We start from the raw sequence: 26,025 nt of genomic DNA on the forward strand, positions 1-26,025 counted from the left end.
CAAACCTTTCCAAATCCCTCGGTCGAACAGCAAGCTCCCAAGGACTGCAGCAACAGATCAGAGAGAGGAGAGAAAACCGGACCGAGAGAAGAGTTTGAAGGGAAATGGAGGGATCCAAGTCACGACGTACAAACTCGCGCTTCTTTTGAATAACCAATGAGAACACAGGGCAAGACAAATAGTTTAAAAGTCAATGAATTGGCAAATTAAAGGATGCAACACATCGAGCAAGGTGAAAGCCCCTTAAAGGGGTAGTGTCACAAACCACAAAAATCTTAAAGGAAACTTGTCAAACTTTAAATTAAAATGTGGTTCTATGGAGTGCGGGGAGGGTGTGCCTACTTTACACCCCACCCACGTTGCCCACTGATCACGGTGTCTGCCTTCTGTGTGCTGTCTTCCCAGCAACAACTGGCAGCAGACATCCTCACAGACAATCGGGGCAGACGATCTCCGACTGCTCGCTGCCTCACCGACTGCGCTGCTTTTAGGGTAACCAAATAATCTAAATCACAAATTGACGGAGAGATTAAAGGGATATTACGTCAAAGGAAACTTAAAACGACAAAACAAAATGTGATTGGAAGGGGAAACGATAAAACGCCCCACATTGCCCACCGGGCATAGGCAGCCTCGATTGTGCGTCATCGGACACAGTGTGCTTCCTTTCCAGGAACATCCAGTCTGGATGGATGCGCGCCCCCAGCCCTATGCTGTGTGCATGTGTTTTGTTTTACAAGTTTATTGAATGCAAAGGATTGCATTTTATTTTGATTATTTCGGAGCAGTTGATACAGGATTTATGCATCAAAAAGAAAGGGACAGAGCAACCCAACTAATTGCAGCCATGATTATCTTCCAATGTGTCTCCTACACGGAGTCAGGTTACAGTACTTTAAACAAAGAAAAACTACCCATAAACGTCAGGTTACTATAAAAGAAAAACAATTACATTTATATATATTTACACACACAAAATGGGGGCAATTTGAACCCAACTCTCCACCTGCCAGCGTTCAGCGCTCAGGTGCAGTCGGGTTAAATCTCCACCGGTTTGTCAGTTCTCTTCTCCCTTTCCCTCATCTATGCCTCACCCTCAGAAGAAATGAAACACAATTTGCAGAAAGGAATAATCCACATTCGCCAATAAGAAATGAGAGAGGATGCAGAAAGGTTTTCTGTTTCTTGGAGCTGGTCAAGGGGGGTACATGTGCCACTTTCCATGACCGGTTTTTGGGGGGGGGGGGAAGGAAATACACAAGCAGTGTCTCCCCCTGTTCGTTACAGGAGAAGGCTTGCTTTCCTGCCTGCCACCTCCCCACCTTCTATCCCAATCTACTTCCACCACTATGATGGGCTCTTGGCTCACCCTTCAGAACGGAGTGGACGGGCTGAAGCGAGAGCTTTTGATTCCCTCGTTCTGGGGACTGGGTCCAACACCGTGGCTGGTTGCCCCCTAAAGGAAAGCAAGATCGCTAATGCGCAGGACGCAGACCTAGACAACAGACGTCTGGTACAAATCACCCCGAAAGTCAGGAATGGCGGCTGATGATGAGGGCCGGTCGCCAACATGCAGGTCATCTCGATATCTTCGGATGACTCTCTCGTGTGCGCACATGTGGCAACATGGGTTCAGATGGGTCTGGATTGTCACCCAGACCAGCATAATGACATTCTCATAAAAAATATATATTTTTTTATATAAAACTGATTATCAGCTGATACACATGCACTCCTGGACGTTCGTTACAACACTCCAGGAGATGAGACCCGATCGCGGCAGGTTGAGGACTGACTGACTTGTTGCAGACCTCAGACCCAGTGGTTCCTATTAAGTTAAGTGTCTCCAACTCTCCACCCCCTACCCGCCTTCATCCTCTCATGACGTGGCCCACCGCCTCATATTGGTGTCCCTCAATAATCCTCTCCCTCCTTTCCACACACCCCACGCTACTTTCTTTCCTCCCACCACCACCTCCCCCCCCCCCCCCCCACCCCCAGCCCCATTTCCATGTCCAATCGCTCGCACCCTTATATCCTATTCGTACTCGGCGATCAGGACCATCATCAGGACCCCCACCAGCAGAGCTGCGATCTCCAGCAGCGACTGCAGGGGCTTGGAGTCGTCCAGCAGCTCCGGGATGACCGACACGGTGGCGATGTAGATGAAGCCGCCCGCGGTAAAGGGGAGGATCCAGGCGGTGGCAGCCTCGCCGATTCCCTCCGCCATCAGGGAGCAGGCTGTGCCGGCCAGTGCGCCCAGGGCCGTGATCAGCTGTAGCATCATGGCCTACAGGAGGGGGGGGGAAAGAGAGACAGAGAAAATCAGTCACAGGGGAAGCAAAGTGAGCTAAACCTTTATAAATCGCTGCTTTGACCGCTTGCGGAGAGAGCGAGAGAGAGATGGAGAGGTTTAGTGAGGGAAATCCATAGCTTCGGGCCCAGGAAGCATTCGGAAGAATGTCACAACTACGCGAGAGGAGGTCTACCAGAATGCTTCCAGGGAAGATGGACCTCAGTTAATGTGCAGAGACAGGAGAAGTTTGGATTGTTCTCAGAGCAGAGAAACTAGGAGCAGGAGTAGGCCATTCGCCCCTTCTAGCCTGCTCCGCCAATCCATTTGATCATAGCTGATCTTCGATCTCACTGCCATATTCCTTCAGTCTCCCCATACCCCTTGGTGCCATTAAAATCTAAATAAATTGTCTCACTCTCTTGAATGTTTTCACTGACTTGGTCTCCACAGCCTTCTGTGGTATGAATTCCACAGGGTCACCACCCTTCGAGTGAATAAATTGTGTCGCATCTCAGTCCTAAATGGTCTACTCCGTAACCTGAGATTGTGTCCCCTAGTTCTCGATTCCCCAACCAGGGAAAACATCCTCCTTGCATCTTCTAACAGCCTGTTTGAATTTTATACGTTTCAATCAGATCTCCTCTCCCTCAACTCTGGTGAATACAGGCCAGATCGAACCAATCTCTCCTCAGAACTATCCCGCCAGCCCTGGTATCAGTCAAGTGAACCTCCGCTGCACTCCCTCTGTGGCAAATTTCTTGGATTAAGGCGACCAAAACAGCAGTACACCAGATGTGGTATAACTACAGAAGGTTAAGGGAAACTTCAATAACAATTATGAGAGGATGTGATCAAGTAAGCACGGAGAAGCTGTTCTTCAGTGGCAGAAGAAATGAGAACCAGAGGATACAGATTTAAAGCAATTGGCAAAAGAGGCGAGAAAGGATTAAAATTTTTTTTTTTTTTTTTTTTTTAAAGTGTTGCCAGATTCAACGGCAACTTTCAAAGGAAAATGGATAAATACTTGAAGGGGATAAAAAAAATAGTGGGGGGTAATTGGTAGCTCAAAAAAAAAACCCAGCACTGGCCTCTTTCTCCACAGCACCACTAAATGATTCAGTTGCAGTGAGGTTATGAGGAAAGGTGGCCAAACGTTTGGTCAGTGAAATAGGTTTTAAGGACCTTTTTTTTTTTAAGAAGTGGTGAGAAAGAGCGAGAGGTGGAGAGATTTAGGGAGGGAAATCCATAGCTTCGGGCCCAGATCGCTGGATCTTCGGGCGACAATAGTGGAGCGATTACGTTCAAGCAGCCGGAATCAGGGGAGCGCAGATATCTCAGGAAAGTTGTAGGACTGGAGGAGATTAAGCAGGATACGGAAGGGGGCCAGGCCACAGAGGGATCGGATTACATGGATGAGAATTTTGTAAATGGGGGGATTGCTCAACCGGCAGGCAGCGTTGGTCACCGAGCGCGAGGGAGGTCGAGGCGATAGGGGAGCGGCACTGAGTGAGACTCTGTTCTCAGGGGCGAAGGCACTGGTGCTGGAGCACACGCGAGGGGCACCAGGCAGCGAGCTCCGATCTCACAAAGTAGCGGCAGTACCCATGGCCACATCTGCCCTCCCCCACCCCTCTCCACCCTCCCCCTCCTCACCACTTACTTTGTGCTTGCTGCATCCAGACTGTACCAGGATGGCAAAGTCTCCAACCTCGTGAGGGATCTCGTGAAGCAGAATGGTGATGGTGGTGACAACCCCCACATTGGTGCTGACCAGAAAGGAAGCGCCGATCGCCAGGCCATCCGTGAAGTTGTGGGTGAAGTCCGCCGCCAGGTTCAAGTATCCCGACACTTTAATATCTGAGAGCAGCGAGAAAGTGTGAGTTAACGGTTTCTGAGAAGGATGCTAGCTCTCAAAGCCACGTGCGTCCCCTTGTGTCTCGGGCGAATCTTGCTTGTTTCAACCTATGACGCAGTTTAGTGCGTTGCTGGACCTGGTGAATCAGTGTGTGTTTTCTTTCAATTCATTTATGGGGTGTGGGGGTGTCGTTGGCTGGCCAACATTTTTCATCCATCCTTAATTGCCCTTGAACTGGGTGGCTTGCTGGGTCATTAACAATCAACCACATTACTGTAGGTCTGGAGTCATGTGTAGTCCTGACTAGGTGAGGGCGGCAGATTCTCGTCCCCAAAGGACATGACTGAACCAATGGGTTTTTAATCACAAACCTTTAATTCCTGACTTTTAATTGAAATCAAATTTCATCATCTGCCGTAGTGGGAGAAAAACTAGAAAATAGTAACAAGGAGGCTTTTCTAACCCGCTCCGCCATTCATTAAGATTGTGGCTGATCATGCAACTCAATAGCCTAATCCTGCTCTCCCCCATATCCTTTGATCCCCTTTGCCCCAAGTGCTATATTTAACTGATTCTTGAAAACATACAATGTTTTGGTCTCAACTACTTCCTGTGGTAACGAATTGCACAGGCTCACCACTCTCCGGGTGAAGAAAATGCTTCTCATCTCTGTCCTCGATGGTCTACCCCGTATCCTCAGACTGTGACCCCTGGTTTAGCCCCCACCATGGGGAACATCCTTCCTGCACGGTCTAGTCCTGTTAGAATTTTATAGGTTTCTACAAGATCCCCCCTCATTCTTCTGAACTCCAGCGACTACAATCCTAACCAATTCAATCTCTCCACATACGTCAGTCCCACCAACCCATGATTCAGTCCAGTAAACCTTCGCTGCACTCCCTCTACAGCAAGAACATCCTTCCTCAGACAAGGAGACCAAAACTGCAAACAATATTGCAGGTGTGGCCTCACCATGGTCCTGTATAATTCCACCAAGACATCCCTGCTCCTGTACTCGGATCCTCTCGCAATGAAGGCCAACATACCATTTTCTTCTTTACTGCCTGCTTACCGCGACCGCTGTACGAGGACATCTTGGTCTCTTGCACATTTCCCTCTCCTAATTTATGGCCATTCATATAATAGTCTGCCTGCTCTTTTTTGTGACCAAAGTGGATAACTTCGTACTTATCCAAATTAACTGCCTCTGCCATTCATTTGCCCACCTCACTCAACTTGTCCAAATCACACTGAAGGATCTCTGCATCCTCCTCACAGCTCACCCTCCCACCCAACTTTGGTTGGAGATTTTACATTTTGTTCCCTCATCTAAATCATTCATATATATGAATAGCTGGGGCCCCAGCACTGATCCCCGCAGTACCCTACTAGTCACTGCCTGCCAATTTGAAAAGACCTGTTAATTCCTACTCTTTGTTTCCTGTCTGCCAACCAGTCAGTTTTCTACCCATCTCAATACCACGAGTGCAATGCGCTTTGATTTTATACGCTAATTTCTTAGGTGGGACTTTGTCAAAAGCCTTTTGGAAGTCAAAGTAAGCCACGTCAACTGGCTTCCCCATATCCACTCTACTAATTACATCCTCAAAGAATTCCAGTGGATTTGTCGAGCATTATTTTCCCTTCATAAATCCATGCTGACTTTGTTCGATCCTGCCACTGTTTCCAAAGTGCTCCGCTATAAAATCTTCGAAAATGGATTTGAAAATTTTTCTATGGTTGGTGTCAGGCTTACTAGCTATAATTCCTGTTTTCTCTACCTCCTTTTTTTAAATAGTGAGTGACATTAGCCACCCTCCAATCTGTAGGAACTGTTAGAGAGTCAATAGAATTCTAGAAGATGACCACCAATGCATCGACTATTTCTAGAGCCACTTCCTTAAGTACTCGGGATGTAGATTATCAAGCCCTGGGGATTTATCAGCCTTCAACCCACCAATTTCCCCACTAATATTGATCTCCTTCAGTTTCTCCCTCTTATTAAACCCTGCGTTCCCCACCATTTCTGGCATCTTATTTGGTCCTCGTTTATAAGACAGAACCAAAGCATGTATGTAGTTGCTCAGCCATTTCTTTCTCCCCCATTATAAATTTCCCTGTTTCTGATTGAAAGGGGCCTACATTCACCAATCCTCTTCTCTTCATGTACCTATGGAAACTTTTACAGTCAGTTGTTACACACCCTGCAAGCTTATTTGGGTACTCTATTTTCCCCTTGTTAATCAATCCATAGGTTCTTCTTCCCTGAATTCTAAACTGCTCCCAATCCACAGACCTGTTGTTTTTCTTGGCCAATTTGTATGCTTCTTCCTTGGATTGAATACTATCTCTAATTTCCCTTGCAAGCCATGGATTAGCCATCCCTCCCGTTTTACTTTTGTGCCAGACAGGAATAAACAATTCTTGCACCCCTTGAATGTTTGCCTTTGCCTATCCACTGTCATCCATATAAATTTATGTTCCCCAATCGATCAAAGCTAACTCATGCCTCATCGTAGTTTCTTTTATTAACCTTCAGGATCCCAGTCTGAGAATCAACTACTTCACTCTCTATCTTGATGAAATATTCTATGATATTATGGTCGCTCATCCCCAAGGGGTCTCACACAACTAGATTGCCAATGATTCTATGCTCATTACACAGAACCCAGTCTGTGGCCTGTACGTATCCTCAACGTATTGGTCCAGAAAACCATCCCGTATACACTCCAGGAATTCCTCCTCCATGGTATTGTGGCTAATTAGATTTTTTTTAAAAATTTGTTCACGGGATGTGGGCGTCGTTGTAAGGCCATCATTTATTGCCCATCCCTAGTTGCCCTTCAGAAGGTGGTAGTGAATTGCCTTCTTGAACCGCTGCAGTCCTTGAGGTGTAGATACACCCACTGTGCTGTTAAGGAAGCAGCTGAAGCTGGTTGGGCCTAGGACACGACCCTGAGGAACTCCTGCAGTGATGTCCTGGAGCGGAGATGATCGACCTCCAACCACCACAACCATCTTCCTTTGTGCCGGGTATGACTCCAACCAGGGGAGTTTTCCCCTTGATGCACATTTACTCCAGTTTAGCCCGAGTTCCTTGATACCACACTCGGTCAAATGCTGCCTTGATGCCAAGGGCAGTCACTCTCGCCTCACCTTTGGCCAATCTATATGCAGATTAAATTCATCCATAATTACAGATGTTCCTTTATCGTTGCATCTCCAATGCCATTCCCAACATTACCACTGCAGTTTGGGGATCTATATATGCCCCCACTATTGTTTTTGCCCCTTGGTGTTTCTGAGCTCTACCCATACAGATTCCACATAGTCGGAGCTAATATCCTTCCTCACTATTGCGTCAACTTCCTCTTTAACCAGTACTGCAACTCCACCACCTTTTCCAGAAGTGGGCCTCTCGGTCCAATGAGTCTGCTCTACCATTCAATGAGATCATGACCGATCTGATGTGATAATCCTCAACACTTTTCCACCTTATCCCCATAACCTTTGATTCCTTCACTGATTAACAATCTTGTCTGTCTCAGCCTTGAACGTACTTATTGACCCAGACTCCACAGATTCACTACCCTCTTGAGAGAATAATTTCCTCCTCATCTCGGAGTTAAACGGGCGACCCACCACTCTGAGATTATCCCGATCTGGTCCTAGACTCTCCCACAAGAGGAAATATCCTTTCAGCATCTCCCCTGCTAAGCCTCCTCAGAATCCTATATGTCTCAATAAAGGTCGCCTCTCATTCGCCTAAACTCCAACTTACTCAACCTCTCCTCATAAGAAAATTCCTCCATACCTGGGGTCAACTTAGTGAATCTTCTCTGGACTGCCTCCAGTGCCAGTCTATCTTAATTTTGATAAGGGAACCAACTTCGATAAGGAAACCAAACTTTTCACAGCATTCTCCCACCAGGGGGCCCAGAGCACTCACCATGTTCCTGCACTCTGGTTTTGGTCTTGGTGGTGGGGACCACCGGCTTTCTGTGCCTGAGGTCAGCCCTCGGTTCATCGTACTTGTTGTCCTCCTCCTCCTCCGAGCTCTCCTTGGCATTTGGAGCAGCAGCTGAAAGAAACATTACAAAGAGTCAAACGACAAGTCTGACAACTCCCACCTTCTCAGCTCCGACTGGCTGGAGCATTCATCCCGTCACCGAGAGGTTGACAAGAGAATATGAAAATCCTCCCTCTCTCAAAATAAGGAAAGAAAGAAACCACCATCGGGCTTCGTATGAACTCTGTCACCTAGTGTGTGTCACACATCGCAGAGCTGGCACAGCGCAGTGAGATACAGAGTAAAGCTCCCTCTACATTGTCCTCATCAAACACCCCCAGGACAGGTAGAACACAGGGTTAGATACAGAGTAATGCTCCCTCTACACTGTCCCCATCAAACACTCTCAGGACAGGTACAGCACGGGGTTAGATACAGAGTAAAGCTCCCTCTACTCCCTATTTGGAGTATTGCCTGCAATTCTGGTCGCGGCATTATAGGAAGGATGTGGAAGCATTGGAAAGGGTGCAGAGGAGATTTACCAGAATGTTGCCTGGTATGGAGGGAAGATCTTATGAGGGAAGGCTGAGGGACTTGAGGCTGTTTTCGTTAGAGAGAAGGTTAAGAGGTGACTTAATTGAGGCATACAAGATGATCAGAGGATTAGATAGGGTGGACAGCGAGAGCCTTTTTCCTCGGATGGTGATGTCTAGCATGAGGGGACATAGCTTTAAATTGAGGGGAGATAGATATAGGACAGATGTCAGAGGTAGGTTCTTTACTCAGAGAGTAGTAAGGGTGTGGAATGCCCTGCCTGCAACAGTAGTGGACTCGCCAATACTAAGGGCATTGAAATGGTCATTGGATAGACATATGGACGATAAGGGAACAGTGTAGATGGGCTTTAGAGTGGTTTTACAGGTCGGCACAACATCGAGGGTCGAAGGACCTGTACTGCGCTGTAATGTTCTATGTTCTACACTGTCCCAATCAAACACTCTCAGTACAGGTACAGCACATGGTGAAATACAGAGTAAAGTGTGGGACAAAGAGTCATCCAGACACGAAACGTTAGCTCCCTTTTCTCTCCACAGACGCTGTCAGACCTGCTGAGATTGTCCAGTATTTTCTGTTTTTGTTTCAAACCTCCCTCTACACTGTCCTCATCAAACACTCCCAGTCCAGTACAACACAGGGTTAGATGCAGAGTAAAGCTCCCTCTACATTGTCGCCATCAAACACTCCCAGGACATGTACAGCATGGGGTTAGATACAGAGTAAAGGTCCCTCTACACTGTCCCCATCAAACACTCCCAGGACAGGTACCGCACAGGGTTAGATACAGAGCAAAGCTTCCTTTACACCGTCCTCATCAAACACTCCCAGGACAGGTACCGCACAGGGTTAGATACAGAGCAAAGCTTCCTTTACACTGTCCTCATCAAACACACCCAGGACAGGTACAACGCAGGATTAAATGCAGAGTAAAGTCCCTTTGACACTGTCCCCATCAAACACTCCCAGGACAGGTACAGCAGGGAGTTAGATGCAGAGTAAAGCTCCCTCTACACTGTCCCCATTAAACACTCCCAGGACAGATACAGCACGGGGTTAGATACAGAGTAAAGCCCCCTCTACACTGTCCCCATAAAACACTAATATCCCTGTGTCAGGTGGCCCACACACATTTGTCCATCTAGGCCAGAGCGGGACAGTGTAGTCCCACATGGCTCGTCCCTGAAACACTTCAGTTCCACTTTCGGCCATGTTCCACGCAGCTCCCGGCCAAGTCCTCAACACTGACACGATGCAGGTCACCTTTTTGAAGCAGGGAGACAGATGAGATGGAGCCAAGCTATGCTTCAATCAAACTCAATCCCTCCAAGCATAGGTCCTCCCCCACAATAGTCGGTGACCAACTGCATTCTTCCACGCACCATGGCTGTGGGCGTGGCTGTGACCCCCCTTGACGTGACGCACAAACTTCTCCACAGCGAGGAAGGCAATGATTCCAGCGAGGACCCAGAGGCCGACAGACGTCACGTGGGAATGGTCATGATCGTGAGCTGCAGGAAAAAGGAGAGAAATGAGACACAATGGTTAACAACTCTGTTAAACTCACAAGACCAATCGAACAATCAGACCAACACCACATAGTGCATTGCAGAGAATAAGAGGCGACACTCGCCTCTCCAAGTCAGGAGCTTATGGGTTGCAGTCTCATCCCATAGGCCTCAGCACCAAACCCAGACAAACACTCCCAACACAGTACGGGTGGGGAGGTGGGTAGTGCTGCCCGGTCAGAGGGATAGTACACGGAGAGTGCTGCACTGACAGGGGGGGGGTCAGTACTGAGAGAATGCAGCACTCTCTCAGTCCTGTTGCTCTCTTACCTTCGTGTGAGTGCTTGATGTCTGGATTTTCCAAGTGACTGTGAGTGTGTTCAGCGGCCTCAATGTGAGGGTGCGGCTCTGCAAAAGAAAAAACACACATTAATTTCCAAGATAAAGTGGCTTCATCGAGCACCCTGAAGTGCCAACCCTTCAAACCCTCCTTACACAGCGTTGCATCCTACACTAGAGCTCCCAGCTCCTACCGCTCTCTTCAAACACTTTTAAATTCTGCCTCATCCTTCACCACTTTACTGCCCCACCACAATACCCCGTTTAGTTCCAAATTACATCGTCCCTTCATTGCTCTGATATCCACTTTACTGCCCCTCCCCGATATCCCCTATCCTTCCAACTCCCAATTAGCCTTTCAATGCCCCTCCCCCATTAGCTTCATCCTGGCACTCTCCTGATATTCCCCTCAGTATGCCTCCTCGATCCTCACTTCCTGTCCCCATGATGCCCCCCTCACTGTTTCTCCCCCGATTGCCCCGATAGCTGCCGATGGGCAGCACGGTGGCATTGTGGATAGCACAATTGCTTCACAGCTCCAGGGTCCCAGGTTTGATTCCGGCTTGGGTCACTGTCTGTGCGGAGTCTGCACATCCTCCCAGTGTGTGCGTGGGTTTCCTCCGGGTGCTCCGGTTTCCTCCCACAGTCCAAAGATGTGCAGGTTAGGTGGATTGGGCATGATAAATTGCCCTTAGTGTTGGGTGGGGTTACTGGGTTATGGGGATAAGGTGGAGGTGTCGACCGTGGGTGGGGTGCTCTTTCCAAGAGACGGTGCAGACTCGATGGGCCGAATGGCCTCCTTCTGCACTGTAAATTCTATGAAAACTAAGCCCCCTTCGTTACCCTCACCCGACAGCCCCTCATCCGAAAACCCGCTCACGGCCCCTCCCTAGATATTGCCCCTCACCTGTCCCTCGCCACGATAGCCCCCTCAGTGCACGTCCAAGATACCCCTCTGCTGCTGGAGCCATCCAGTTGATCCCATTCTCTTGTTTATTTGAATTTAAAGTAGCCAAAATTGTTTTCCAATTAAGGAGCATCTTAGCGTAGCCAATCCACCTGCCCTGCACACCTTTGAGTTGTGGGGGTGAGACCCACGCAGACACGGGGAGAATGTGCAAACTCCTCACGGGCAATGACTGAGGGGTCGATCCCATTCTCTTGCCCCTGCAGATTCCTTTTTTTTTTTTTGAGCGCCATGGCCAAGTCAACTCTCCCACCGCCCTTTGAAAAGCAGGAACTGGGACACCTCTGGGTAACTGGTGGTGAAAATCACACGGTCTCTGTGGGGTTTCGGTTTCTCTACCCCAGATCAGACTGCTGTGCAGTGGCTGCTATCCTGGCAGGCCACTCCTCTTCAGCGGTCTAAGCATCTATACGCCCAGGAGTGGGCCCAATGTCTAACTGCACAGCAGTCTGATCTGGGGTAGAGAAACAGAAACAGAAACCCCACAGAGACCGTGTGATTTTCACCACCAGTTACTCGCCGGTGTCCCAGTTCCTACTTTTCAAAGGGCGGTGGGAGAGTTAACTTGGCCATGGCGCTCAAAAACAACGGAATTTGCGGGGCCAAGAGAACGGGGTCGACCCCTCAGTCACTGCCCGTGAGGAGTTTGCACATTCTCCCCGTGTCTGCGTGGGTCTCACCCCCACAACTCAAAGGAGTGCAGGGCAGGCGGATTGGCTACGCCAAGATGCCCCTTAATTGGAAAACAATTTTGGCTACTTTAAATTCAAATAAACAAGAGAATGGGATCAACTGGACGGCTCCAGCAGCAACGCAGCCCTGGCACCCAGGGGGGTAGGGTCCGTGACGTTATAAACCCCAAGACAAATCTGTCTGGTCTCACAGGCGGCAGGCGAACCCAGAGTGCAAATCCCCCTCCTCACGGCACCATTCTCAATCCTGTCACAAGAGGGTAGCAAAGCACTTAGCTGTGTGCCTGCATGAGATTGTTTACTGACAACCCAGTCTCTCACTGGTCCTCTGGACTTTACAGCTGCAGTTGTTATCGCTGAACCGCCCCCACCCCTCCCCCTCCCACTATGTCGGCAGGGTAGATGGGGAGGCGGGGGGAGAAGAGGATGCCAACAACACCCTTCCATCCCGATCTGGGATTGGCCAGTTAGGCTGTCAATAAACTTGGCCACACACCACCCCATCCCTCTCGTTCCATTGCGAGAGGCTCACAGGCATGCGTGTTGTTCTCAACATGAAGGAGGTTTCATCGGTGGGCCGGACGAGCAGGCCAGCCCCGTGGGCCGGGCGAGCAGGCCAGCCCCGTGGGCCGGGCGAGCAGGCCAGCCCCGTGGGCCGGGCGAGCAGGCCAGCCCCGTGGGCCGGGCGAGCAGGCCAGCCCCGTGGGCCGGGCGAGCAGGCCAGCCCCGTGGGTATGGATCTGCAGTCACATGTCATTTGGACCAGGTAACGATGGCAAATTTCCATCCCAAACGAGGATGTTAACCATTCCCGTCACTATCCATTCCACGATAGCCCCTCCACTCTTCCTCTTTCCCCATAACACCTCCCCCTCCACTCTTCCTCTTTCCCCATAACACCTCCCATCACTTCATTCCCATAATGTCCCCCAATCATCCTCACTCCTATACGCCCCACACCCTACTTCACATAGCTCCTCCACCCATAGCCTCTCACATCGCCTCGCTCCCATAAACCCCCCCTCAAAGCTCCTCCACATAATCGCCCCATCGTCCTCATTGCCACAGCCCCCTCCCCCAGAACTCCTGACCATAACCCTTCCCATCGCCATCACTCCCCGGGCCTCCCCCCATAACACCTCCCAACGCCCTCACTCCAATAGCCCCCTCCCTCACTCAGAACATCTCCGTCCTCAGCCCCTCACTCCCACAGCCCCACCCCAGCCTTCCCAGAACTCCACCCCAATAGCCCAACCATCTTCCTCCCTCAGCTCCCTCTTCGTTAGTCTCTCACTGAGACTGGGTGCGCCATGCTGACTTACCAAGAGCGTGCGGGATGAGATGGAGAAACGCGTCACCCAGCAGCCCACCCGAGGCGAAGCTCAGCAGCACTTTGAGAAGACATTTGTGTTTGGAGGTGTTGGACTCGACAGGGATGAAGAAGAGAATGAAGAACGGGGCGGCACTGATCAGCACTGTTGCTCCAATAGCCTGTGGGACACAGAGTCTTGTCAGCTTACAACGAGAAGACCGTCACATTCTGGTTACAGATTTCCCCCAACTCTGTCGAGAGTTAACTGAAGTCGGACTGGTATAGGCAGTTAAGTATCAGCTATGGCTCAAGGGGGAGAACTTATCTTTCGGGGCCAGGAGAATAAGCGTTCAAATCTCAATCCTGACAAGGAGCACAAAAGTCAAAGCTCACATAAAATTGTGGTGCTGAGGGAGTGCTGCACTGTCAGAGGGTCAGCACTGAGGGAGTGTTGCACTGTCAGAGGGTCAGCACTGAGGGAGTGCTGCACTGTCAGAGGGTCAGTACTGAGGGAGTGCTGCACTGTCAGAGGGTCAGCACTGAGGGAGTGCTGCACAGTCAGGGGGTCAGTACTGAGGGAGTGCTGCACTGTCAGAGGGTCAGTACTGAGGGAGCGCTGCACTGTCACAGAGACAGTACTGATGGAGCGCTGCACTGCAACGGGGGCCAGCACGGAGGGAGTGCTGCACTGCCAGAGGATCAGTACTGAGGGAGTGCTGCACTGCCACGGGGCCAGCAAGGAGGGAGTGCTGCACTGAGGTGGACCAGCGCTGAGGGAGTACTGCACTGCCAGAGGAGCAGCGCTGAGGGAGTGCTGCACAGCCAGAGGAGCAGCGCTGAGGGAGTGCTGTACTGCCAGAGGACCAGCGCTGAGGGAGTGCTGTGCAGCCAGAGGATCAGCGCTGAGGGAGTGCTGTACTGCCAAAGGACCAGCGCTGAGGGAATGCTGTACTGCCAGAGGACCAGTGCTGAGGGAGTGCTGCACTGTCAGAGGGTCAGTACCGAGGGAGTGATGCACTGTCAGAGGGTCAGTACTGAGGGAGTGCTGCACAGTCAGGGGGTCAGTACTGAGGGAGTGCTGCACTGCCAGAGGGTCAGTACTGAGGGAGTGCTGCACTGTCAGAGGGTCAGTACTGAGGGAGTGCTGCACTGTCAGAGGGTCAGTACTGAGGGAGTGCTGCACTGTCAGAGGGTCAGTACTGAGGGAGTGCTGCACAGCCAGAGGAGCAGCGCTGAGGGAGTGTTGTACTGCCAGAGGACCAGCGCTGAGGGAGTGCTGTACTGCCAGAGGACCAGCGCTGAGGGAGTGCTGCACAGCCAGAGGAGCAGCGCTGAGGGAGTGTTGTACTGCCAGAGGACCAGCGCTGAGGGAGTGCTGTACTGCCAAAGTACCAGCGCTGAGGGAATGCTGTACTGCCAGAGGACCAATGCTGAGGGAGTGCTGCACTGTCAGAGGGTCAGTACCGAGGGAGTGATGCACTGTCAGAGGGTCAGTACTGAGGGAATGCTGCATTGTCAGAGGGTCAGTACTGAGGGAGTGCTGCACTGCCAGAGGGTCAGTACTGAGGGAGCGGAGCGTTGCACTGCCAGAGGGTCAGTACTGAGGGAGCGGTGCACTGGCAGAGGGTCAGTACTGAGGGAGTGCTGCACTGCCAGAGGGTCAGTACTGAGGGAGTGCTGCACTGTCAGAGGGTCAGTACTGAGGGAGTGCTGCACTGTCAGGGGGTCAATATTGAGGGAGTGCTTCACTGTCAGAGGGTCAGTACTGATGGAGCACTGCACTGCCAGAGGGTCAGTACTGAGGGAGCGCTGCACTACCAGAAGACCAGCACTGAGGGAGTGCTGCACTGTCAGAGGGTCAGTACTGAGGGAGCGCTGCACTGCCAGAGGGTCAGTACTGAAGGAGAGCTGCACTACCAGAAGACCAGCACTAAGGGAGTGTTGCACTACCAGAAGACCAGCACTGAGGGAGTGCTGCATTGCCAGAGGGTGAATACTGAGGGAGTGCATTACGTTCAGCGAGGAGTTGTACTGCAAGAGATAAGCCACATCTCAGAGGTGCCATTTGTCCTTGCAGGAAGACAACAGAAGATATGGCACTTGGACAAAGGTCTCACCAAGCAGCTAGGATTGACCTCAAACATTGTGTAGACAGACCGGGCGGGGGTGGGTGATCCTAGTCCAAATAGGAGGCGATCCCGAATGAGTGGTAGCCAGGCTTTGTGAGGTCGCCAGGCTTTGTGAGGTCGCCAGGCTTTGTGAGGTCGCCAGGCTTTGTGAGGTCGCCAGGCTTTGTGAGGTCATAGGTCTCCTGCTGTGTGATCACCACCGGCTTTGTGATGTCACAGACGCCTTCTGTGATGTCATCAGCCTTCTGCTGTCAGGTCATAGGGCTTGGTGAGGGCACAGCCGTTCTTCTGTGAATTATGGGAGACCAAGGGAAATACCAAAATGTCATCTTGTGGAGGGTACGCTATGGTTTGGGGAGGAGGGTATGGACAGAGGGAAGAAGGGAACTTTCCAGCTCATGTGTGACCGTAAGGTGACCTGACAAGGTCCCTTGTCGACCACTGATAAACGTTCCCAACTTAGCTCAACCTCTACTTCCATTTACTCAGTCTTGACAATCAAACCGCAAAGAATAATTCTCCTCAAAGCAGCTGCACCGGCGACACCACCGGCAAACAGGCCACCGGGATTGCTCCGGGGCATGGTCTGATCGGCATAGTCCCAAGTCCGTGGCAGAGTCGGATCGTCTGGGGAAGCCTGCTGCTTCCCGAGCGCTGTCCTTGCATCTCAGCACGTGCCGTGACACTGCGATGCTGAAGGATATTCTGCACCGAGGCTTGTCGAGCTGGGTGATTAAATGTGCCAGAGATCTGGGGACTTGCTCTGAGCATCATATCAAAGCCCCACTTCTATGGACTGGATTGGGAACTTTCGAAAATGATGGATAGCAAGAAACAGTGGGAGGACCAAGGAGGCTCGAAGTTTCAGGTATACGCATCATTAAGATGTCAAGGACAGGCACAGGAAATATTCCAGAAGACTCATTAGCTAGCTTTTCTGTGCAGAGTAGTGAAATACAAGGTGTGAGGAGTGAAATACAAGGAGTTAGGAGTGAATTAAAAGGGGTGAGAAGTGCAATACAAGTTAAGAGTGAAATCCAAGGAGCTAGAAGCGAAAAACAATACTCAAATCCTCTTGTGACAAGGGTAACATTCCATTTGCCTTTCGCTTAACTTTCTGCACCTGCAACCCGGGATCTATAGAACGTTGTTATCCAAAGGGTTTAAGGGACACGGGGCAAAGGTATTTGGAGTTAGGTTAGTGGTCATGTTCACTGCGTGGTTGGTACAGGATTGTGAGGCCAAGTGCCTCCCCCTTCCACCACCCTCACCATCCCCCTCGACACTTCTGTGCCAACGGACTGGACCGATGGGATGGGACTGGAAGACGACACCTTGGACTGACGCCTAGTTGGAGTGGAGCTAAACTGGAATGGAATTCGACTGGGATTGGAACAAGACACCAACCTGTGACCACAGCTCGACCGGGTTGGAGACCGCCGTCCCACCTTCTGGTGCCGCAGACTGCTTCCAGCGACTCTTCCCCTCCTGTTCCTTCAGCTGCTGCTGGGAGTGTCCATGATGATCATCGGGATAGGAGTGGCCAGTAAGGTCGTCGACGTGGTCGTGCGAGTGCCCGTGGTGGTCGTGCGAGTGCCCGTGGTGGTCGTGCGAGTGCCCGTGGTGGTCGTGCGAGTGCCCGTGGTGGTCGTGCGAGTGCCCGTGGTGGTCGTCACCGTGAGAATGTCCATGGCCGGCCACCATCTGAAGGGCCAGCCCGCAGCAGAAGAGATGGATGAGCAAGACGGGGAGGCCCCTGTTCCGCAGCAGTTCCCACATGGCTACCATTTTCTTCATTGGCATAGGTCGGACAATGCACTGCAAAAGCAGGAACAGGATGAGAAGACAAAAGCGTCAGCCATGGCAAACCCAGCTTGTGTTGCAAAATCTGACAGGCACGCAACTACTTTAACACAGGGGTTGGGGCTCCCCCACACCATCACCACTCAAAAGACCAGGGAGATACGAACAGGAAGACAAGCATAAGAACGTAATAAACAGGAGGTGGGCGAAGCCATTTGGCCCGTTCAGCCTCCTCTTCCATTCAAACGATCATGGCGATCGTGTCTCGATTCCACCTCCCCATACCCCCTTGTGCCCAAAAATCCATCAACCCCTTATCTTCTGCACTCACCGACTGAGCATGCACACTTCTCTGGAGTAGCTCCTTTCAAACCCTTTGAGTAAAGAAATTTCTCCTCAGCTCAGTCCAAAACAGCAGATCCCTTATCCAGAGACTGTGCTGCTTGTTCTAGATTCCCCTACCAGCAGAAACAGTCTCTCAGTATATGTATGCCAGCCCCTTCACAATCGCCTAACGTTTCAATGAGAATATTGGCCTCGTCTACTTAATGTTTCCACAAATGTCAATCGCCTCACCCCAGGAATCAGTCTAGTGAGGAGTCATTGTGCACCCTCGAGGGACAATATGTCCTCCCTCAGGTGTGGGGACCTGCAGTGCTCCAGGTGAGGCCTTCCCAACGCCCTGTCCAAGGATAGTAAGACTTCTTTACTCTTACATGCCAATCCCTTTGTAACACTAGCTGACCTACTGTTTGCCTTCCCAATCGCTTGCTGCACCAGCATCTTGGCTTTTGCATGATTCACGTTGAAAAGGACGCATGGGTCCTCTGAATGCAAACATTTCTCAATCCCTCCCATTAGAGACTATCCCGCTTCAAAAAGAAAATCCCACCCAAACGATTTGCTTTGTACTCCACCACATTGTCTTCCATCTGCCACTTTGGTGCCCACTCACTTCACCCCCCCACCACCTCTGCCTCTCTCGAAAGCCCTACCAAGCTTTGTACTGTCAGCCAACCTGGATCACAGCCGCCCAACCAGCACCGATAAGGAGTTTGAAAAGAAGTTCGAAGTACCTTCCCTTGAGGCAAAAACATCAGCTCCCCCATTCATATCAATGCGACATCAAGAAAGTTCCGTCACTATGGTAACACTTATTATCAGAATGCAAAGCTCAGAACGCTTGAAGCCTTGGGGAGGGGGGGGGGGGTGGGGGGAGAGATTGAGAATTGTGGGGCCTGCTCACCAATAACATTCAAATCCCCTTCTCAGTAAACCATCCTCTTCCTCGAAACACCCATGGTTACAGAGTCACTACTGCACAGGAGGAGGCCATTCGACTCAAGAGTCCATGCCGGCTCCAGACCAAGTCCCATTCCCCACCACCCACCCCCCAGCTTTATCCCCGTAGCTCTGCAGGTTTGTTTCCCCCAGGTTTCCTTCCAACTTCTTTTCGAAAACCTTTGCCGTTACCACTTGCTGCATTTTAATTTTAAAAACTCCTTCTTAGATATTTTACTATTCGTTCCTGGGATGTGGGCGTCGCTGGCTGGGACCAGCATTTATTGCCCATCCCCAATTGCACTTTGAACCGAGTAGCTTGCAAGGCCATTTGAGAGTCAACCACATTGCTGTGGGTCACATCTAGGGCAGGCAGGGGACGGATGGCAGATTTCCATCCCTGAAGGGACATTAGTGATTCAGATGGGCAGCACGGTGGCACAGCGGCCAGCACTGCTGCCTCACAGCGCCTGAGATCCAGGTACGATTCTGATTTTGGGTGACTGCGTGGAGTCTGCACCTTCTCTCCGTGTCCGCGTGGGTTTCCTCCGGGTGCTCTGGTTTCCTCCCACAGTCCAAAGATGTGCAGGTTAGGTGGATTGACCAAAATTGCCAGAGTGTCCAAAAATGTGCATGGGGGTTACGAGGATGGGGCCTAGGTACAGTGCTCTTTCAGAGGGTTGGTGCAGACTCATCAGCCCAAATGGCCCCCTTCTGCACTGTTGAGATTTTGTTGATTCTATGGTATTTGCAACAATCGACAATAGTTTCATGGTCATCATTAAAAACTTAATTCCAGATTTTTTATGAATTCAAATTCACCATCTGCCATGGTGGGATTTGAACCCGGCTCCCCAGAGCATTACTTTGGATCACTTGCTCGTCCACTCAAAACCTTAAATCCGCGTCCCCAACAGCCTTGTTGCACCAGCTAATGGAGTCAGCTCTCCTTGGTCTATCTTGTATGAACTCATCATAATGTTGTGCACTTTGATCAAAACTCCCCTCAGTCTCCTTTCCTCCAGGAAGAACAGATCCCAGTTTCTCGGACTAAGCCTTAAACCCTCATTCCCCAGAAGCATGAAAATGAAATGAAAATCGCTTGTCACAAGTAGGCTTCAAATGAAGTTACTGTGAAAAGCCCCTAGTCGCCACATTCTGGCACCTGTTCGGAGAGGCTGGTACAGGAATTGAACCGTGCTGCTGACCTGCCTTGGTCTGCTTTAAAAGCCAGCGATTTAGCCCTGTGCTAAACCAGCCCATCCTGGTAAATCCGCTGCAGACCCCTCAAGGATCCTCAGGTCCTTCCTGAAATGTGGTGACCAGAACTGGAGGCGATATCCCAGTTGGGGTCTAACCGGAGCTGTATAAAGTTTCAGTACAACTTCCCCATTTTTCTGTTCAACATCTGTATTTATGAAGCCCAAGACTGCTAATCCTGGGGGTTACCACTGACCAGAAACTGAATTGGGCTAGCCATATAAATGCCATGGCTGCAAAGGCAGGTCGGAGGCTAGGAATCATATGATTCACTTCCTGACATCCCAAAGTCTATCCACCATCCACAAGTCAGGAGTGCGATGGAATACTCTCCAATGCCTGGATGAGTGCAGCTCCAACAACACAAGAAGCTCAACACCATCCAGGACGAAGCAGCCCCGCTTGACTGGCACCCCATCCACAAACATTAACTCCCTGCACCACCAAAGCACCTACAACATGCAATGCAGGAACTCATCAGTGCCCCTTGGACAGCACCTTCAAAACCCATGACCACTACCGTCTAGAAGGACAAGGGCAGCAGATACCTTGGAACGTCACAACCTGAAGTCTGCACTCCAAGTCTCTCACCATTCAGACTTGAAATATATTGGTTGTCCCTGCACCGTTGCTGGGTCGAAAACATAGAATAGAATCATGTAATCCCTACAGTGCAGGAGGCCGCCATTCGGCCCATCAAGTCTGCACCTACACTTTGAACGACCACACTACCTGCGCCCAATCCCGTCCTATTCCTGCAACCCACCCTAAGGGACAATTTACATGGCCAATCCACCTAACCTGCAAATCTTTGGACTGTGGGAGGAAACCGAAACAGCCGGAGGAAGCCCACGCAGACACGGGGAGAAAGTGCAAACTCCACACTGAGGTTGGAATCAAACCCGCGACCCTGGTGCTGTGAGACGGCAGTGCAAATCATCGTTCCGCCCCCTGAAACTCCGAAAATCCTGGAACTCGCTCCCTAACAGCATGGTAAGTGTACGTACACCCCAGGGACTGCAATGGTTCAAGAAGGTAGCTCACCGCCACCTTCTCAAGGGGCAATCAGGGATTCGCAATAACGGCCACATCCCTCAAGTGAATACAAATAATCACTCTCTCAATGTGTGCTGCCAAGATTGATCCTCATGAGCGCCCCCAGGACCCAATGGCCTACATGCTCTTTCAAACTGTGCCATCAAGTGTATATCACCTCTCCCTATCCCTTCAGCCAACATGCATCACCTCACACTTCTCTGAATTCCGTCTGCCCAGTCCGCTAGTCTATTTATGTCTCCCTCCAGTCGATTCCCATCATCTTCCTGGTCTGCCATATCTCTAGGTTTAGTACCATTAGCCAAGTTTGACCCGGTCTTAAAGCGAGTGACAAAATAATTCAGCACGTTGTAGACACTCGGCATCAAGATTAAAGCAAATTGTTTCGCAACATACAACACTGAAACAAGAAGCAAATCTGCTGATATGTGCAGCCCTTCCGCATTGCAATGGGCTCTTGCAGGGGAGGGAGATGACGACAAGCTATATGCCCTGGCCCCCTGGATGCTGGATCACCCCCACTCCCCCTGTCTGCAACCCCCCCCCCCCCCCCAAATCTCATCGGCTAAACATTTCAGCTTTACAATATTAAAACAGGGATCCAGATTACGAGAGATCAAAGCCGAAGGGGGCAGGAGAAACCGGATGGGAGAGAAACACACAGCGCCTGGTCTTTAATTCCACCGACAGCGACGGGCATCCGGGTGTGCAGAACGGGTAGCCGCCTGTTGCCAGCAATTTCTGCTGCATTCAGTTTAGAATTCCAAAGAGACGAGAGCTGACATTACGCACACGAAACTGAATCATGTCGTCAGGAAAGAAACGCTGTGGCACAACCACAAACCCACTGTCGAATGGGCAGCAAATCCATATATAGACACACACACACACACACACACACACACACAAGCTGAAACCAAGTCACAAAAAAGCACAGGCGCGGGAGTGAAATAAAAAGTAGCGATTTGATTCCCAGACTGTCCCTTCAACAATCCACGCACACCCACCTCACTCATGGAGAACCCTCCCTGCAAACCAAACATTCAGTGCTTTTCATTCCCCAAACCCCACACCCACTCACTGCCCCCCTCCCACCCCTCAGGAATTCTTAGTCTGCCTTCCTGCACAGCTTGTGACTCTCGGGAGTCGCCAACTGATCTAGAACTCTCCGTTGGTCTCCTGTTGCGACTTTCCCACTGCATTGCTGAAAACAATAAAAGAGAGACGTGCTGATGAAGATTTTCGGACTGCACTCGTCAGCACAGGTGCCAAATCTGAAAAGGCACAACAACTTACACTGCACGTGAAAAAACAGGATTGTTTAGCACGATTGGTCAACATTTCTGCCATGGAGAATGCACCAGGCAAGTTCCTGTCCCCTCCCCCCCCTCCCCCTGCCGACCACCCCCAGGTTTTTTTTGTTGCTAAGAAGCACAAACCATTGACATGTTCTTTCGTGTTTGCAAAGGACAGAGCTCCACGTATGAATATACGCAGCTCCCAGCACATTTAAGTGAGCCACATTGGGACTCCCGTCAGATAATCTTCAATTGGTTGTCGGTGTAATTTGCAGCACACTCGGTATTGTTCAGTGCTGCCCAACTGCAGAATCACATCTAATGTTGGACCCTACGTTCTGAGTTTTCCAAGCACGGGCTGGTTGGATACGGTCAGTACTTTGCCTGTTGCGAATAGCCAATGGAAGTTGCTGTTTGATACGATCCACCCGTCGTTGGGACATGAGGCCTACATACCTGGCATCACATTAGATGAAACTTGGCACTTTTGTGAATCTGTCCTGATGAGTGCAAGGTAAAAAGCTTTGGCGGTATGTATTCTTTTCAGCAATATTCAAGTTCTGTATCGCAAAGTGACTATATCCACTATATACTGGGTGGGGGCGGTGGGCAAACAATTAATACCAGCCCTCCACAGATAAAACCTCTGCTATTTCTCTTTTAAGAAAACTTAGCCTGGCACCCTCTCGACACATCAAAAGGAAATTCAGAGATAAGTAAACATGGACATTAAAAAAATAACCAGAGGGGCAGTACGGTGGCAGTGGTTCGCACTGCTGCCTCATGGCGCTGAGATCCCAGGTTCGATCCCGGCTCTGGGTCACTATCCATGTGCAATTTGCACATTTTCCCTGTGTTCGTGTGGGTTTCGCCCCCACAACCCAAAGATGTGCAGGGTAGGTGGATTGGCCATGCTAAATTGCCCATTAAATTGGAAAAAATAAATTGTGTACTGCAAACACAAATAATCAGAGAAGTAGACTGTTTTGCCCTTAGGTCTGCTCTGCCATGCGATATGCTTACCACCTGCCTCAAATCCACTTTTCTGACCATTTCTGAGCCACCAGAAATCTGCTCATTAGTAACTTGGATATTTATCAGTTTTTTTAATTTGTTCTTGCTGGGCTGGCATTTGTTGTCCATCCCGAATTGCCCATGAATGGAGCGTCTCCCTCGACCATTTCAAGAGGGGCAGTTCAGAGTGAACCACATTGCTGTGGGTCTGGAGTCACATGTAGGCCAGACTGCGTAAAGACGACACATTTCTTTCCCTAAAGGGGCATTGCTGAACCAGATGGGGGATTTTACAACAATCGATGATAGTTGCCATGGTGACCATCACTGAGACTAGCTGTCAATTCCAGATCCACCTCATCTCAGTCCTAAATGATCGGCCCCTTATCCTGAGACTGGGTCCTCATTGCGAACCCCACCACTGTCACCGCACTGCAATCCCACTGCCCCCCCCCACATCAAGCCCCTTCAGTGTTTTGTGCATTGCGATGAGTTTGCCTTGCATTCTTCCAAATTTCAGAGCGCGTGGGTCCAATTCACTGGTACTCAAACATCAAGGCCGACACTCTGCAATGGTACACTGAGGGGTGACTACACTGATGGGAGGTGCCGTCTTTCCAATGAGACAATAAATTGATGCCCCATTTGTCTCGGGGGGGGGGGGGGGCTGCGGCGGGGGAGAGAGAGAGATGTAAAGAGGCCCCACAGCACATGCCCTGGCCAATATTTATCCCTCAATCAACACCACACTCAAAAAAGGCAAGACAAGCTGGCGATCTCGCATTGCTGTTTGCGGATTGGGGAAGCAGGGTTTGCTGTCTGCAACATGGCTGCTGTTTCTCCAAACTTACATCAGCATCTGTAAAATTGCTTCAATAGCTGCGAGCCACATTGGGTCAGTCACTGGATGAGAAGTGCGTTACATAAATGCTCGACTTTTTTTTCTCCATCTTCACTCCAATCCCTTTGCAACAAAAGGTCAGAGTGCCATTTGCCTCCCGAATTGCTTGTTGGCGGTACCTGATGCAGCTACACCCCTGCATTCATTGTTAGACGAAGCAGATTGGGGTGCCTTTATAAAACATGGCAATAAGTGTGCTAACTGAGAAGCCCTTGGACACGCACGCAAGCAGTCATTACAACCCAGGATCTTTCGACTGGCACAAGACCAATCACCAACCAGATGGTCCCGCCCTGCTCAGGTCTCACACCAGCTGCAATATAACTCCAATCGCCTGACCACTTTCCCGATATTTCAGTAGCAGTAGCTGGGTGTTTGCTTTGGACATTTAATTTGCCGGTGAACCCCTGGCCTCTTTGAGATCGGCAGTACCCCCGGAGCAGGAATTTAAAAATGAAACCGGCATTTATATTTTAAAGCTTGCTGCTGTAATGTCAGAGATGCGGCAGACAATTTTCACACAGCAAGATCACACCAACAGCCACGTGAGACAACAGACAGTCTGCTTTTTTGTGAGGTTGATTAGAGTGAAACATTGGCCGGGACACGAGGAATAACTCCCCCACTCGTCTTGAAAATAGCAACCCAGGGAGCTTTCACTGCCACTCAAGAGTAGAGACGTCTCATCTAAAAGATGGCATCTTGGGCAGTGTTGTCACCGAGTACAAGTCAGCCTTGATTTTATACTCAGCTCTGGAGTGTGGTCTTTAACTCGCAATCTTCGGACGAGACTGCTGAGCACGCCTGGTGCTAATTAAAAAGAGAAAAGAAAAAAAAGGGCAACAAAATATCAAATGCAGTCTCTCAGATGCAGCCGGTCGGTCTGAATACAGGGTTGCAGACGCATTTGCCAGCACACTGCTGATAAATCCACCCACTCTGTCCTGATCCTGTTAACTCTTTAACTACTTGAACCCACAACTGTCTGAAGAAATTAACTTGAGACACTCCCTCCACACCACACATGTACCCCACCCACCCAATGGAACCTTTAATGCAGTCCCACAATTTTAAAGCCCCTTTAACCACTCCAATGCAGCCCCACTGCAATATTAAATCCAATTTAACCTCCCCAATGCAATCTTCAATGCAGCCCCACTGCAATATTAAATCCCCTTTCACCTCCCCAATGCAATCTTCAATGCAGCCCCACTGCAATATTAAATCCAATTTAACCTCCCAATGCAATCTTCAATGCAGCCCCACTGCAATATTAAATCCCCTTTCACCTCCCCAATGCAATCTTCAATGCAGCCCCACTACAATATTAAATCCAATTTAACCTCCCAATGCAATCTTCAATGAAGCCCCACTACAATTTTAAATCCCCTTTCACCTCCCCAATGCAATCTTCAATGCAGCCCCACTGCAATATTAAATCCCATTTCACCTCCCCAATGCAATCTTCAATGCAGCCCCACTGCAATATTAAATCCAATTTAACCTCCCAATGCAATCTTCAATGCAGCCCCACTACAATATTAAATCCAATTTAACCTCCCAATGCAATCTTCAATGAAGCCCCACTACAATTTTAAATCCCCTTTCACCTCCCCAATGCAATCTTCAATGCAGCCCCACTGCAATATTAAATCCCATTTCACCTCCCCAATGCAATCTTCAATGCAGCCCCACTGCAATATTAAATCCAATTTAACCTCCCAATGCAATCTTCAATGCAGCCCCACTA

The 26,025-nt window shown here is 50.1% G+C and overlaps 1 protein-coding gene across 2 annotated transcripts in view; it reads right to left on the reverse strand.

Moving 5' to 3' along the window:
* Positions 1-1,994: 1,994 nt before the first annotated feature.
* The window catches only part of slc39a7 (solute carrier family 39 member 7), a 75,190-nt gene continuing 51,159 nt past the window's right edge, over positions 1,995-26,025 (reverse strand). For both annotated transcript variants that reach the window (XM_072475222.1, XM_072475223.1), the window contains exons 2-8: positions 17,070-17,480; positions 13,544-13,712; positions 10,554-10,631; positions 10,098-10,226; positions 8,101-8,232; positions 3,957-4,153; positions 1,995-2,290 (exon numbers count right to left, since the gene is read on the reverse strand). In XM_072475222.1, the coding sequence (XP_072331323.1) occupies positions 2,039-2,290; positions 3,957-4,153; positions 8,101-8,232; positions 10,098-10,226; positions 10,554-10,631; positions 13,544-13,712; positions 17,070-17,480 (1,368 nt within the window). In that variant the 3' untranslated portion in view covers positions 1,995-2,038. The remainder of the gene's footprint in view (positions 2,291-3,956; positions 4,154-8,100; positions 8,233-10,097; positions 10,227-10,553; positions 10,632-13,543; positions 13,713-17,069; positions 17,481-26,025) is intronic.

This window comes from Scyliorhinus torazame, chromosome 14, assembly GCF_047496885.1.
Source record: "Scyliorhinus torazame isolate Kashiwa2021f chromosome 14, sScyTor2.1, whole genome shotgun sequence".
Classification (NCBI taxonomy): Eukaryota; Metazoa; Chordata; class Chondrichthyes; order Carcharhiniformes; family Scyliorhinidae; genus Scyliorhinus; species Scyliorhinus torazame.